The sequence below is a fragment of the Vitis vinifera genome, chromosome 9, assembly GCF_030704535.1.
Source record: "Vitis vinifera cultivar Pinot Noir 40024 chromosome 9, ASM3070453v1".
Taxonomy (NCBI): domain Eukaryota; kingdom Viridiplantae; phylum Streptophyta; class Magnoliopsida; order Vitales; family Vitaceae; genus Vitis; species Vitis vinifera.
Window position 1 is genome coordinate 18,252,239 of NC_081813.1, and position 17,239 is coordinate 18,269,477.

At 34.2% G+C, this 17,239-nt stretch overlaps 1 protein-coding gene across 1 annotated transcript in view; it reads left to right on the plus strand.

Moving 5' to 3' along the window:
* The window catches only part of LOC100255370 (cycloartenol Synthase), a 28,293-nt gene that overhangs the window by 10,166 nt on the left and 888 nt on the right, over positions 1 to 17,239 (plus strand). Inside the window, exons 7-17 of the mRNA XM_002262924.4 lie at positions 6,623 to 6,811; positions 7,016 to 7,129; positions 7,337 to 7,459; positions 7,558 to 7,680; positions 7,747 to 7,845; positions 8,596 to 8,652; positions 10,332 to 10,378; positions 10,583 to 10,726; positions 15,143 to 15,320; positions 15,760 to 15,840; positions 16,831 to 16,914. Of these exons, the coding sequence (XP_002262960.1) occupies positions 6,623 to 6,811; positions 7,016 to 7,129; positions 7,337 to 7,459; positions 7,558 to 7,680; positions 7,747 to 7,845; positions 8,596 to 8,652; positions 10,332 to 10,378; positions 10,583 to 10,726; positions 15,143 to 15,320; positions 15,760 to 15,840; positions 16,831 to 16,914 (1,239 nt within the window). The remainder of the gene's footprint in view (positions 1 to 6,622; positions 6,812 to 7,015; positions 7,130 to 7,336; positions 7,460 to 7,557; positions 7,681 to 7,746; positions 7,846 to 8,595; positions 8,653 to 10,331; positions 10,379 to 10,582; positions 10,727 to 15,142; positions 15,321 to 15,759; positions 15,841 to 16,830; positions 16,915 to 17,239) is intronic.

Sequence of the window (17,239 nt, forward strand, 5' to 3'; positions counted from 1 at the left end):
ATTGATTGGATCTATGTGAGAAATCCAATAGATGTTTTCCTGACCTTGAAAATTTTATTTTGTGTTGTCAACAAGTATGATAGTCACAAAAGTAGTGGTTCAACTATGGGCTTGTGTTGTATTGTCTAATTGAAACTTGATTGCTAAAAGTACAAAATGTAACACCAAAGTGTGCTTTAGTGGATTGCTTTAAGCCCATACCCTATGCATAACTCTCCTTTCACTAAGAATGAAAAGGTGGTGATAAATACATTGATTGGATCTATGTGAGAAAGCCAATAGATGTTTTCCTGACCTTGAAAATTTTATTTTGTGTTGTCAGCAAGTATGATAGTCAAAAAAGTAGTGGTTCAACTATGGGCTTGTGTTGTATTGCCTAATTGAAACTTGATTGCTAAAAGTACAAAATGTAATACCAAAGTATTCCAATTGTGCTTTAGTGGATTGCTTTAAGCCCATACCCCATGCATAACTCTCCTTTCACTAAGGATGAAAAGGTGGTGGTGGTGCCATATATGCTTCTTCTTGAAAATAACACGAATATAAGCAAGAGTTGCTTTGTCATGTTGACATCTTGATCTAGTTATGAAGTTCTTTTTTGTTTTTTTGTTTTTTTTTTTTTTTTTTTTTGTCATTGTCTATTTTAACTCCATGTGAAGTTTACTATATTTAACATTTATATATATATATATATATATATATATATATATATATATATATATATTTTAACTCCAATAGAGATAATATTTTTAGACTAAAGCTTGTTCCTTGATCAAGTCTTTCTTCTGCAACAAAAAAAAAAAAATTCTTTATGATGGCTTTGATTATTAACATGCGTATGACCCATTTTAAAATATAATATAAGCATTTTATCAATATGTAATTCGATGTGTTTATTGACAGTTTGGTTAGTTAGGTGTAGATGTTAAAATAATATCAATACTTTGCAGATATTAATTAAGACGTCTAACATATTATGAACACCATGATTTTCATTTGTCATTGAAAAAAATCTCTAAAGTAAGGTTATATTCTTGAATTTGGGAATTTAATGGAAATTTACAATGCAACACATATGAATCTTTTTATACATAAATTTCATGTATTTCCTATTGAGTTGTCGATTGCAGTGATACTTTATGAATAATAATTGTAGGGGTTGGTTATATTTTTTTTTTAAGCTTATTGTTGAGTAGCCAAGGGTCTAAGAGAAGTTTTTTGGTTGTTGTGAAAAGAAATAGGTTCTCTTGTAAAGATGAGCCAATATTTTGAAACTTGTTGAGAATCTCAATCAGATCAATTTTTATTTTATTTTATTTTATTTGGTTGTTACCTATTTTTTAAGGGATAATTTGTTGTATTTTTTTAGGGATAAGTTGTATATTTTAAATTTATTTTATTCCTAAAAATCTGGGTGTACAACTGTAGATTTAGTTTTATTTGTTGTAGTTTATCTATAAAAGGAAGCATGTTTCCTTTCCCTATTCAATTAATATGCGATATTTTTTTTACCCTATTCTAGATGGTATCAGAGATAGGTTAATTGGTTATTCCCTTTCTTTTTGCTTTAGTTCTATTCTTCTTCTCTTTCCTTTTCTATTTCTATGTCTTTACCATGTCAGAAATTTATGAATCTACTGATTTCATTATTACTAGTTCCAATTCCTCAAATTACCCACATCCAATTCTCATTCCCACTTTGCCCAAATTACCACATTAGCCTTAATGAGACCAATTTTCTCAGATGGCCACAATCTGTTCAGATGTACATTAGGGGTCGAGGTAAAATTGGTTATTTGACTGGTGACACCTAAGAACCAGCAAATACCGACTATAGCTTTGCCACTTATGATGCAGAAAACTAAATGATCATGGCATGACTAGTAAATTCCATGAAAGAGAATATTAGCTCGAGTTATATGTGTTATCCTACTACCAAGCTCTTTGGGACAACATTATTTAGATGTATTCAAACATTGGAAATCAATCCTAAATCTATGAGTTACAACTTAAATCGGGCAATATTTGTCAAGGTGAGAATTTGGTTACCAAATATTTTAATGTGCTTAGGGTTTTATGGTAAGATCTTGACTAATTCGATGACTATGAGTGGAAAAATCAGGACGATTTTAACTATTTTAAGAAGATGGTAGAAAGTTCACAAATATTAAAATTTTTAGGTAGACTTAATGTTGAGTTAGATGAAGTTTGAGGTAGACTCATTGGTCGACAATCTCTCACTTCTCTAGGTGAAGTGTTCTCTGAAGCGCGTTGAGGGGAAATTTAGAGGAATGTTATACTTAGGAAGAAGCTCTTTGGACCTATGGAAAACTCAACCTTATTAGGCACTGCAACATGGGCTTCTTGCAATCCTAATGACCAACGTTATCCGGATTACAAGCTAAGAGTTTGGTGTGATTATTGTAATCAACCAAGCCACACTTGTGAAACCTACTGGAAATTACATGGGAATCCAATTGGTTGGAAGCCGGTTGAATGGAAGACTAATAAGCAAGGTGACCCTAATCGTTTCCCTACTAAAGCACATGCTGCTAAGACACCCTCATTGAGTAAAAAACAATTAGACTAACTGCTACAACTGCTGAAACCTGCTCCGTTGACTCTTGGTACTCCTATAGCATCTCTAACTCAATCAGGTAGCCTTTTGTGTACATATTCTTTCATTATTTGCACATTGAATCATAGATTCAGGTGCCTCTAACCACATAACTAATTTATCTCATTTGTTTATCTTTTATACACCTTGTTCTGGAAATAAAAAAGTATGTATTACAGATGGAAGCTTATCTTCTATTATTGGGCAAGGCTCTATTCGTTTGTCTAATAAGATTATTTTACAATTCGTTTTACATGTCCTAAGACTCTCTTGTAATCTCTTATCCTTAAGTCGCTTATCTAAGGATTCTAATTGTTATGTTGTTTTTTTTATGAATTCTAGGATTTGAACTCAGGGATGATGATTAGTAGTGCTAGATCGATCAACAATATCTACTATTTTGATGACAACTAGTTTGAGAATAAACAAGCTCAGGGTTTTATTGGTAGTGTTTGTTCAATCTCTATGCATGATCAAATAATGCTATGGCATAACATATTAGGACGTCCTAGTTTTTTCTATTTAAAACATTTGTTTCCAGGTTTATTTAAAGGATTGGATTGTACTTCTTTTGATTGTGAAACTTGTTTTTTTGGCCAAAAGCCATCATAATTCTTATAAAATAAAACTATATTGTACCTCAAAGTTTTTTTCTTTGATACATAGTGATGTTTGGGGTCATTCTAGGATTGCTACTTTAACTAGGAAAAAAATGGTTTATGACTTTTATTGATGATCACAAACGCCTATGCTAGCTTTATCTAATGAACTCTAAATCTGAGGTTGCAAAACTTTTTCAGCATTTTTATTTTATGGTTGAAAACCAATTTCAAACCAAAATAAGTATTTTTCGGAGTGACAATGGAATAAAATTTTATAATGATTGTTTAGGTGATTTTTTATTTATTTATTTTTTATTTTTTTTATAGAGAAAGGTATTTTACATCAATCAACTTGTAAGAACACTCCTCAATAAAATGGAATTGTAGAATGTAAAACAGATATTTACTTGAAGTAGGTAGAGTTCTTATGTTTCATATGAATGTTCCTACACACCTTTGGGGGAATGCAATTTTAACAAGTTGTTTTTTGATTAATAAAATGCCTAAAAGGGTTTTAAACTATGCAACACTTTTACAAACTCTTAAGAATACTTTTCCAAACACACACCTCACTTTAGATTTACCCTTCAAATTTTTGGCTGTATAGTGTTTGTCAATGTGCCAACTCATTTCCGATCCAAATTTGATCCAAGAACCAAAAAAATCATTTTTCTAGGTTATTCTCCTAATAAAAAAAGGTATAAGTGCTTTAATCATACCACTAGGAAAATTCATGTTAGTATGGATGTCAACTTTATTGAAAAAATATATATATTTTTATAACAAAACTACTCTTCAGGGGAAGAGCTCTAATGAAGATCGGTTTTGACAACAAGAACAACCAAAACCTAGTATTTTTCTTTCTAAAATATTTAAAAAAAAATGTTTTAATTAGTGAAAAAGAGGGAAATACTAATTTATTTATGCCAAATAAAATTGCTTCACAAATAGAAGGAGAAACTCTACGACCTATCTTCACTGAGTTTTGTGTTTAAACTAGGCACATGTTTAATTCTAATACTAAGAATAATGAAGTCAATCTTGAGCATGGTCAATCATCATCTCCTAGTTCTCAAAATCATGGTAATCTTGGTAATCTTCCTATGGACTTCACTCTTTTACCTCTTCCTGATCTTGATATCCCTATTGCAATCTGAAAAGGAGTTGGGAATTGTACCAAATATCCCATTTCCAAATATCTGTCTTATCAAAGACTCTAAAAAAAATATAGAGCTTTCACTTCAAATATTTCACTTATTCATTCCTAGAACTATACAGGAAGCACTAGGACACTCGAAGTGGAGGTTAGTAGTTCAAGAAGAAATGAATGCTCTTTTGAAAAATAGAACATGGGAAATTATTGATTTACCTAAGGAGAAGAAGACAATGGGATGCAAGTGGGTTTTCACAATCAAGTGTAAGCCCGATGGTAGCATTGAAAGATATAAAATAATGTTAGTAGCCAAAGGTTTCACACAAACCTATGGAATTGATTACCAAGACACCTTTGCACCTGTTGCAAAGATTAAGTCCATTTAGTTTTTACTTTCTCTTGCAGTACATTTTAATTACCCTTTACACCAATTATATGTGAAGAATGCTTTCTTAAATGGCGATTTGGAGGAAGAAGTGTTTATGGATTTACCACTAGGTTTTGAAGAAAAGTTAGGAAAAGAAAAGGTTTACAAATTGAAGAAGTCCTTCTATGGTTTTAAGCAGTCTCCTAGGGCTTGGTTTTATAGATTTGGAAAGGTAATCAAGCTTCAAGGATATATTCAAAGTCAAGCTAACCTTACAATGTTTTAGAAACACTTAAGAGAAGGAAAGATTGTTGTGTTGATAGTTTATGTGGATGACATTATACTAACTGGTGATGATAGTCTAGAACTTGAGAGATTGAAGAAAGCTTTAACTCGTTAATTTAAGATAAAAGATTGGGGTCCCCTGAAATACTTTCTTGGTATGGAGTTTGCTAGATCCAAGAAAGGTATTTTCATTTCTCAAAGAAAATATATACTTAACTTATTAAGTGAAATAGGTTTACTTGGATGTAAGGCTGTAAAAACTCCTATAGAACCAAATTTGAAACTCCAACCAGCAAGTCCAATAGAGGTGATTGACCAAGAGAAATATCAATGCCTAGTTGGGAGACTTATTTATTTCTCTCATACTCGTCCCGATATTGCATTTGCGGTAAGCATGGTGAGTCAATTCATGCACTCGCCAAATCAGGAACACTTTGATGTTGTGTACAAAATTTTAAGGTACTTAAAAGGGACTCCAGGAAAAGGACTTCTATATGAGAACCAAGGACATCTCCAAGTGTATGTGTTTACTGATGTAGATTTGGCAAGAAGTATAATTGATAGGAGATCAATTTTGGTGTATTGTACTTTTGTTGGAGGCAGTCTTGTCACTTGGTTGAGTAAAAAGCAGAGTGTTGTGGCTAGAAGTAGTGCTGAAGCTGAGTTTAGAGTTGTAGCCCATGACATTTGTGAAGTTTTGTGGATTAAACAATTACTTGAAGAACTTAAGGCTGCTAACCCTTTACCTATGAAGGTCTTTTGTGATAATAAAGTTGTCATTGCCATTGCACATGATCCAGTACTCCATGATAGAACTAAACATGTCAAGGTTGATAAACATTTTATCAAGGAGAAACTAGAAAATGGATTGATTATTATACCTTATATGCCTACAGTTGAACAAGTTGCAAATATACTCACTAAGGGATTGCCAAAGAAGCAGTTTGATGATTTAGTAAGTTGCCATGAATGACATCTTCAAACCAACTTGAGGGGGAGTGTTAAGAATCTTAATTAGATCATAATTTTTCTGATTTGGTTGTTACCTATTTTGTAGGGATAATCTGATTGTTACCTATTTTTTAGGGATAATTTGTTGTTGTTTTTTAAGAATAAGTTATTGTTGTTTTTTAGGGATAACTTGTATATTTTAAATTTATTTTGTTCCTAGAAATTTGGGTGTACAACTGTAGATTTAGTTTGATTTGTTGTAGCTTATAGCTTATCTATAAAAGGAAGCATGTTTCCCTTCCTTATTCAATTAATATAAGACATTTTTTTTCTCCCTATTTTAGAAAACTAATTCACCTAATGAAGAATGAGAGTCTGTTGTATGTAACTTACAACTAAATTCTGGTTTTTGTTGGGGTTCAACTGTTATATTTCCTTAAAATTCTAAATCAAGTCAACCAGAAATATACATTTCGATTAATTTGTATCATTTTTCTCCTTGGAGTTTATTTGATTTGCAGTTTCATGATGATGACATCATTTTAATAAGCATTTAAGACGGAAATTTATGAAGAAGATCAATTTCATCTTTCTTATACTTTTGGCTCCCAGTTGATTTTGATATTTGTCTTTACAATTATTGCCAGGAAGATCTATACTATCCACATCCACTGGTTCAGGATATTCTATGGGAATCTCTTCACAAGGTGCTTGAGCCTATTCTGGGGCATTGGCCCGGAAACAAGTTGAGGGAGAAGGCTTTATGCACTGTAATGCAGCATGTACACTATGAAGATGAGAATACACGGTATATATGCATAGGGCCTGTGAACAAGGTACATGTGAAGTATAGAAAGCTCCTTTGAACTGCAATAAATATACTGATTACTAAGTTCAATAAATGTACGGATTACTATTAATTAAGAATAAAACCAGTTAGCTTCTTTAATTCTACCACTCTACTCAGGTGCACTTGATCTAATTGTCTGTTCTTTTCTGTTTCATGAAGCTCTTGATTTCCTGTTATCTGATTTGTACAGGTGTTAAATATGCTTTGCTGCTGGATTGAAGATCCAAACTCAGAGGCCTTTAAGTTGCATATTCCAAGAATTTTTTATTATTTGTGGATTGCTGAAGACGGCATGAAAATGCAGGTCCGTAAGTAGTCTTAGTCTCTTTCTAGTTTATCTCAGCATGCCATTTCCATTTTATATGTTACGGAGAATTGTGATATTACTTTTTCTGGTGGATGTAGCCATTTATAGTGGTTGTATCCATTCATAGTGGTGTGTTGTAAAGGCAGATTTTGTATTTTATTCCTTGGAAATTATTGAATTTTATTATCTATCTGTTTACTGCAGGGTTCTAATGGAACTCAATTATGGGATACTTGTTTTGCTGTTCAAGCAATTATTTCAACAAACCTATGTGAAGAGTATGGTCTGACTTTAAGGAAGGCACACCAATTCATAAAAAATTCTCAGGTTCATGTTGCTATTGAAGTTTGATCTCATAAATCACCTACATATATTAGCAGTTGTCCATAATGATTTTACTTAACTATTCCTACTTTGTTTTCAAGGTCTTAGAAGATTGTCCTGGAGATCTGAAATTTTGGTATCGTCACATTTCCAAAGGTGCTTGGCCATTCTCAACTGCTGATCATGGATGGGCGGTCTCTGATTGTACAGCAGAAGGATTGAAGGTAACAACTGAACTAACTCAAAATACTTGTTATATGGACACTTTTTATTGTTTATTTCTCGTGCAGGCTGTTCTACTATTATCTAAACTTCCATTGGAAACAGTTGGGGAACCATTAGATATGGAGAAATTATTTGATGCTGTAAATGTTATCCTTTCATTACAGGTATGGACATATTGAGTGGGTATAGGTATGGGTGTTGGAACTGACTTGGAACAATGAGTGTTTTTGCATTTTAAAATTAGGATTTTTGGAAAGTGCAGAATATAGTCTATATTCACGGCAGTGGACAAATAACTTTATATGCATGATTCGGAGTAACTTTATAGACATAGATGCCTCTTCTATACAAAGCTTTACACATTATGAAAAACTGCACATAAAAAGGGATTTGAGCGATTTTCAAGTATCTTCCAATTTCTCTCCTGCAAAATTGTTCAGAAAAGATACAAAAGGGCAGCCAACGCTCTCTCTTATGTCCCTCTCTGACATAGAGTCCATTCCTACTTAACAATTATTGAAGAGTGGATCATGCAATCTATCCCAAACCACTGAAGGTATTATTTTGACCTGTTCTTCTCTAAAAAATTTATTATTGCCTTAAAAGTTCTAGGCCACAAAACTATTCCAATAATTATATGACTTCAGATCAGATTTTACAATACTTGTATACTACAAATTTATGCTTGTTGGCTGAAACTTGTTTTTGAATCTTGCTAGCATACCTAGAATGGGATTCTCAACTCAAGTTTTGTGTTGAAGATTTTTACAAGTGTGTGCTTTGGGAACCAGTTATAATTCCTTGTTCAGCCTGTTCTCCCGTCTTTTCTGATTATCAATATTTAAGATTCCTGCTGTCTGACTTCAGGCAAGTGTTGTACTGATTTTATAGATTTTTCCTTGGAATCTCAACAGAATGCAGATGGTGGTTTTGCATCATACGAATTGACAAGATCTTACCGATGGGTGGAGGTAACTTTGATAAATACTGATGCCATTTTATTATTTTCACCTGAAGCTGCCCCATGAATGTGGCATATACAGTCCATGACACATTCCCTCCCAATAAGTAGGAAATTGGGTTCCAAAATGAATGTCCACATTAAAAGCATCCATGTGAAACGTTTCACTGAGTATGCTAGATTTCTGGCTCTCTTTTTGTGATTTCTGGTAATGAATTCAGTGTTCTATAAATTCTGTTTTTTGCTCATTCTCAATCATCTTCCTTTTAGCAATGAATCTGCTTTTCCATCTTACTGATGATTATTGAACCAGGATAGAAAAATTTTCACAAACTATGTGAACCTTAAAGATAAAGAAAGTTCCATATACCATAACTAGGGAACAACATTATGTAAACTATTGTGACCTTAGTTCTCATGGAGAAGCCTTCTCCACAGCTGATTCTCTAAATAAAATGAGTTGTCATCTAGTTTTATTATTGAAAATAAGGTGAGATGGGCTTGTTATTGAAATCCAAAGATAGATGGAATAGGATTTTTTTTTTCTTTCCCTCTTTTTCCTATCTTTTTTTCCTTTCTTTCTTCTTTTCTTGAAGGCAAAGTTGCACTTGAAACAACACCTTGATTTGCTTATTGATTGAGGAAGGTCATATTACATACAGCAGCTCCATTGCTACTTGATAATATGTGTGGGATTGGAACCGGCCATTAAGTGGTATGTCATACTCCGGAATCTGCTATAATTTGGATAGACTTGCTTAGGTCACTTAGGTCATTTTTGGATTGGTTTTATGTGAGTCAAAAGTTCTTTAAGTCCAGAAAAGAGCTTATATGTGTTTGGATAATTTTAATAAAGCTGCTTCTAACTTTAGGAGCTTAACAGAAAGCAATGGCAATGTCACTTCTTATAAAGCCATTCTTTTAAACTTATATTGTACGCTATTTTATGTTTAATGAAACTTTCATGATTCCAAGATTGCCATTTTAAAATCACGGGTTCAGAATCTCGCTAAAGCTAAAGCTAGAAACTATCCCAACGAGGCCTTAGATAGATACTATATGTCATAAGCTTCATTTGAATAATAGAATGTCTTCTTTCCAATAGTGAAGGATAATGGATAAAGATTATATTTGAATTGCAAGTTTATGTTAATTAGAAGCTTGGGAGCTAAATAGCATATGGCACTCCTAGGAGGGCATTGCAATGAAAGGAGTCCAAAGGAACTAAAGATAAATTGAGATAGAACCTAGGATGGCCTCGCAATGATGGGAGTCCAACGGAACTAAAGATAAAGTGAGATAGAACTCAAGATGGCGTCACAAAGACGGAAATCTGAAGGAACTAATTGAGCAATGATCTTGTTAAGGTTTGTGATAGAACTAAACATTTTAGAAAATTGAAAGTGTATGTGAAAACTATAGTTTTCAACTTTTCTTTTTCTTAATTTCTTTGCATGTTTGCACATTTAGAATGTTCCGAATATTTGCTATGCTGAAGCTGAAGAACTAAACCTCATGTGGGCATACAACACCATTCTTCTCCTTATTTCCATCAACACGTGATCTCATCTTTGCTTGATTAAATAAATTTGTGGTGCTATCAAGGCCCTCCACATCTTAAATTGTAGTTTATTTTAATTGTGTTGGGAATAAATTCAAACTGTTTGTTCTTTTTGTTCTATCTTTCAGTTAATCAATCCTACTGAAACTTTTGGTGACGTTGTCATTGATTATCCGTAAGATTTTAAGCACTCTTTAGTTTCTAATGTTTACTCATAATTCTAGTTTGTTTTCACCCATCTAGAAAAAAAAATGAAGAAAAAAAATAATAAAAAAAGAGGTGGGTTGTTGGGGGAAAGGGGTGGGTGGGGTTGTGGGTTGTCTTGTAGTTCGATTTGATGGAGAAAATCTTATATGCTGTTACCTGGGTGGCACTGCAGATGTGTGGAATGTACCTCAGCTGCAATTCAAGCATTAACATCGTTCAAGAAATTATATCCTGAGCATAGAAGGCACGAAATAGAAAATTGTATTTCTAAGGCTGCCAAGTTCATTGAAGACATACAGGCTCCTGATGGCTCTTGGTTAGTTTTAATTTATTTAATTAATTATTTTTGCATCTCTGCACAAGCCCTTGAAATTGTTCTTTTGCCATAGCTGCATGCTCTTGCTATTTTGTTATATCTGTTGAGTATTAGGAATACTTTCCTTGTATCATTCTTTCCTTGAGGGGGAGTGTTGAGATATTAGGAATGTTTTCCTTGTATCATTCTTTCCTTATATCATTCATTTCCTTGTATCATTATTTCCTTATATCATTCCTTCCTTGTATCATTCTTTCCCATTCTTAGAATGATACTTACCCTTTATATATACTTTGTACATGAATGAATAAAAGTATGAATGAAAAAAAAAAAAAAAAAAACTCATTCATCAATTTGAAGATGGTATCAGAGCCATGAAACTGAAATCTTGGATATTTTGTCAGTAAGGCCAGCCACCACCCAAGATCTAGTTCGACGCCTTAGCTATGGTAGTCCGACAACGATCAACCCAGAATTGGCAGGACCAATCCAAGACCAACCATCCTAAGACATGCCCTAATATTGATAAGTCAATCTTCAAATGCACTCACTACAATAAGACTGGTCATACCAAGAGTCGTTGCTTTGAAATTGTGGGATATCCAGACTGGTGGGATCATAATCATGATCAACAGAAGAAATATTCCAAGAAAACCTCGATTGTAGTTGTTGTCGAAATAAAAACAAAGACTGATTTTACTGAGAATGCCTCTGCATTGGTAGCCACTACAAATTATGATGGTAAGTTTTTAAATACTTCTACACCCGTTATTAATAGTACATGGATAATTGATTCTGGTGCTACAGATCATATGACTTTTGATTCTAGACAAGTCTCACCCCTTAAACCTTCCTCACAAAAAATTGTTTCCACAGCCAATGGTAACACAACACCAGTCATTGGGGAAGAATCCTTAACTCTTATTGATACTTTGAAATTGGATTCTGTTTTAGTTGTTCTATCTTTAGATTACAATCTTTTGTCAGTTTCTCAAATCACTGCAGCCTTATCTTGTATTGTCATTTTTTGGCCTGAATTTTGTGTTTTTAAGGACATCCAAACAAGATAAACGATTGGTTATGGTATTAAGCGGGGAAAACTCTATTACTTGGACTTTCAGTCAAAGGATTCCAATAAGTTGCGACAAGCCTTGATGGCAAATGGATCTGAGGGGGAGAAGAAAAAGTCTGAAATTTGGTTGTGGCATCGACGTTTGGGACATGCTTCCTTTAGTTATTTAAAAAAATTGTTTCCTAGTTTGTTTGCAAGGTGTGATATTTCTGGTGTCCGTTGTGATATTTGTGAAATGGCTAAAAGCCATCGTGCTTCGTTTCCGTTAATTTTGAATAAAAGTCCGCTTCCTTTTATGGTTATACATTTTGATGTTTGGGGCCCATCCAAAGTCCCAACTTTGAGTGGCTCGCGTTGGTTTGTTACCTTTATTGATGATTGTACCAGAATGACCTGGTTATGCTTGATGAAGACCAAAGATGAAATGAACTTGTTATTTCAAAATTTTCATAAAATGATTGAAACTCAGTACAATGCAAAGTTCGGGTTCTACGTAGCGATAATGGTGGAGAATATCATAATTCTGATCTTCAAAAGTATTTGGAAGGACATGGAATCATTCATCAGACTACTTGTTCCAATACACCCTAGCAAAATGGAGTCGCTAAACGAAAAAATCGGCACTTGTTAGAGGTTGTTCGTGCTTCTTTGATAACAGCAAAAATGTCGATATCTTATTGGGGAGAAGCAATCACATCTGTCGTATACTTGATCAATCGGGTACCTTCCAGCTCAATTGACTTCAAAACACATCTCCAAGCTCTTATTAATGTCGTAGTTGCCTCAACCGTCCCAAATCTACCTCCTTGTGTTTTTGGTTGCGTGGCATTTGTGCATCTACACAAACACCAACGCACCAAGTTAACTTCTCGTGCATCGCAATGTGTGTTTGTCGGATATGCATTGCACAAAAAGGGATATCGATGTTACCATCCTCCAACTCGACGAATGTTTATTACAATGGATGTGGTGTTTCATGAAGATTCGATGTATTTTTCATTTGAGTCTGAACTTCAGGGGGAGTACCATAAGGAAATTCAGACTTTCGATTATGATTATCATATCTTTAAGGAGGATGAATCTGGACAATCTGAACTAGTGAACCAAGAAGTGGGTGAACCAAGTAGTAATGACCACCTAGAAGCTGAAGAGGTGATAAAAGAGGGGAAAGATAGTACAATTGAACCATCTGAACAATTTGGGTCCGAAGATGCCTTCACTGAGATACTAAACCAATCGTCGTCTGCTGAGGATGTTCTTAATTTGGAACCTGATCCATTCATGAAACGGTTACCACACCGTCATAATAGAGGTATTCCTAAACCCACATATGAACTTGAATTGTCTACCAAAGTCAAATATCCCATGAGCAACTATGTGTCTAACCATCGTTTGTCTAAATCAAATAAGTCATTTGTAAATCATATCTACTGTAGTTATTCCTAATAGTGTGCAGGAAGCCTTAGCTGATCCAAGGTGGAAAGCAGCCATGAATGAAGAGATGAAATCATTGCAAAAGAATGAAACATGGGAACTCGTAGAATGTCCAGTAAAGAAGCCAGTTGGGTGTCGTTGGATCTATATTGTGAAGTACAAGGCAGATGGTAGTATTGAACGTTTTAAAGCAAGATTGGTAGCAAAAGGGTACACTCAAACTTATGGAATTGACTACACAGAAACATTTGCACTTATAGCTAAAACCAACACAGTTCGAATATTACTGTCTTTAGCTACAAACCTGGATTGGCCATTACAACAATTCGATGTAAAAAATGCCTTTTTGCATGTCGAGTTATCTGAAGAAGTATATATGGATCTTCCACCAGGATGCATGGGGTCAGAAAAGCAATGTCAAAAGGTGTGTAAATTGAAGAAGTCACTGTATGGGTTGAAGCAATCCCTGAGAGCATGGTTTGGAAGGTTCACAAAGTCAATGAGAGCTTTTGGCTATCGTCAAAGTAATTCAGATCGCACTTTGTTCTTGAAAAAGCAACATGGTAAGATTACGAAACTCATCGTATATGTGGATGACATGGTAGTTACAGGAAATGATCCTAAAGAAAGAAAAGCTCTACAAATTATCTATCTAGAGAATTCGAAATGAAAAATCTAGGTCCTCTGAAATACTTTCTTGGGATTGAAGTTTCTCGATTGAGTGAAGGAATTTTTTTGTCTCAAAGAAAGTATGCCTTAGATCTTTTACAAGAGATTGGAATGTCGGGATGTCAACTTGTTGATACACTAATAGAAGAAGGTCTGAAATTGTGTGTTGAGTCTAATCAAGTATCAACCGATAAAGGAAGATACCAGAGACTTGTGGGGAGATTAATGTACTTAGCTCATACAAGACCAGATCTTGCTTATACACTGAGTGTAGTGGTCAATACATGTATAATCCTGGAGAACAACATATGAATGTAGTCGTGCGTATTTTGAGGTATTTGAAGAATGCTCCTGGGAAGAGAATTTTGTTCGCTAAAAATGTTGATCATTGGAGTATAGAAATATATACTGATGCTGATTGGGCCGGTGCAGTGGATGATAGGTGGTCTACATCTGGTTACTTTACCTTTGTAGGTGGTAATCTTGTGACATGGAAAAAGTAAGAAGCAGAATGTCGTCACTCGTTCAAGTGCAGAAGCAGAATTTAGGGGTATGGCTTTAGGACTTTGTGAGGCATTATGGCTAAGACTCCTCTTACAGGAATTAGGTTACCTATCTAGGCAACCAATCTGATTGTTTTGTGACAATAAAGCCGCATGTGACATTGCACATAATCCAGTACAACATGATCATACAAAGCATGTCGAGGTGGACAAATTCTTCATTAAGGAGAAGTTGGATGATAAGATTGTGGAATTGCCTAAAATTCGATCAGAAGATCAATTGGCTAATATCCTCACCAAAGCTGTCTCAAGACAAGTGTTCTAAAAAATTTTAGACAAGTTGGGCATGTGTGACATCTATGCACCAACTTGAGGGGGAGTGTTGAGATATTAGAAATACTTTCCTTGTATCATTCTTTCCTTGAGGGGGAGTGTTGAGATATTAGGAATGTTTTCCTTGTATCATTCTTTCCTTATATCATTCATTTCCTTGTATCATTATTTTCTTATATCATTCCTTCCTTGTATCATTCTTTCTCATTCTTATAATGATACTTAACCTTTATATATACTCTGTACATGAATGAATAAAAGTATGAATGAGAAAAAAAAAAAAAAAAACTCATTCATCAATTTGAAGAATATCAATCTCTTAGCTTAATGTAAGCAGTACCTAATATTTGTAGGGGTTACAGGGCAGTCATTATGTGTGCAATTGATTTTGAGTACTTTTGACAGGTATGGATCGTGGGGAGTTTGTTTCACTTATGGTGCGTGGTTTGGAATAAAGGGATTGATAGCTGCTGGAAACACATACAGTAATTGCCCCTGCATTCGTAAGGCTTGTGATTATCTGTTGTCCAAGGAGCTTGCTTCAGGTGGTTGGGGGGAGAGTTATCTGTCATGCCAGAACAAGGTTTTGATTTCCATTCTATGTGGAATTTCTTTCCTTTATAGTTCTAGTGTGCCTCATGATGTTTGTTCTTAATAAATGCTCCTTATAAATCAGCAAAGTCGAGCTTTTATGAAGATTGCTATCTTCTTCGTGGTAGCTCAGCATAGAATTTATTGCAGAGCACCAATAGTGCACCTTTTCTTTGGAATTAAGTAGAGTTTTTTCCCATAGATCTTACTTGCGTTGAATAACAATAAGAACCTTGATTTATCATGTAACTTGACACAAGTTAATGAACTTCAGTAAGATGTGTTTGGCTGCATTGTAACCAATTTTAGGAATAGCCTAATCCAATTCACATTGATTTATTATCTGTCTTTGTCATCTATCTTGATACTATTTATAATAATTCATATCTTCTACCTTGTATGGTTGATTATTCTAATGCCTCTTTAAACAGGTGTACACAAATCTCCCTGAAGATAAGCCACATAATGTCAATACTGCTTGGGCTATGTTGGTTCTCATTGATGCTGGACAGGTAAAGTTGGAGACTAGTGGTGCTGTTTGATGCTAATTTAGCGTCCTCAAGGTTTTTTATAATGCGTAGTTAATTAAAGCTGCCCATACCATTTTTCTCTGTTTCTCCATATCTGGTATGTTTGTTCTTTGTTGGTGAAAAGAAAAGAATCAATCTATGGTAGGACATTCTAATAAGTTGGGATTTTAGTTAGAAGTCTGGGGTATTATGATAATTTCAGTGGGAGAGGGTCTAAAATATCTAAATTATTTGATTTAGCTCTTGGGCTATGCTGTAGGGATACCTCACTGCAAGATTTCCCTCTTTCTAATAATTTGGAATATTTATATTTAAAGTTGGCTTCTGCGTTTGGTGTTTTGTGCACTAAGGCAGGCATTTGGATCTTTTTCTTTTTGTTCACTGATACAGATTTTGTCGCGATTTTCACCTATAGATGCATACATTTGTTCTGAAGAAATAGTTGCACCAAAAAGAAAGTAGCAGTTATTCTTTCATTAGACATTAATTCTTTGCTCCAAACTGTTTCACCTATAGCCTCATCCCTTGAGTTTCTCTTTCTATTGCTTGCGTGTTCATAGAATGCACCAAACTTATCCAGACTAGGTTAGTTCTTTTTCTATTTTTTATCACTCCAGATTGTAATCTTCTTCAAGTAATTGTATGTTCTTCTAGATTTAGACCATAAATCTTCTTCAATCATTCTAGTGAAACATGAGATATTGTGAAAGTTCCCATAAATTGATGAAATCATTTTGTTTATGAGGCAACTGACTGAAAAATGAGTTCCCTATCAGAAGGTACCTTTGGGAGATATGCAAGCATGGGATATGGGGGGCTTCTCCACCCCCTTCGTTTATATGTCAAATCTGCTTTTCTGCTTTTCCATGACTGGATATGGTTTCAGGGCTTTTGTGAATTCTTAGTTGTTTTTAACTTTATTCAATTCATTGCATTACTTTCTATTTTTTGTTGTTCTTTTCCTTTTGAAAGGCTGGGAGAGATCCAAACCCACTACACCGTGCTGCAAGGATATTAATAAATTCCCAAATGAAGAATGGAGATTTTCCTCAGGAGGTAACTCTTATAAATTCCCAAACATCCTCTTGAATATGCCTTAGTTCTTTTTATTTTATTTTATTTTTAATTTTTTCTGTTGTATGCAAAAACTACAATTATGTGGTCACCTAATGGCTGGTTCCCCCTGTGAGAAATCGAAATTATTTAGAATAGGAAGTTAAGGGCTTATCTGTAGTTATTCCTGCCCCATGCTTCTTCCCTGATTTTCAAATTTTTTTCCCTTTATTTTCTGTAATTTATCTGCACACACCAAATGCCTTTTCTCTGGCATTCTTTTTTCTTTTTTCTTTTTCCTTTTTCATGAACAGGAAACAAGGTTCTA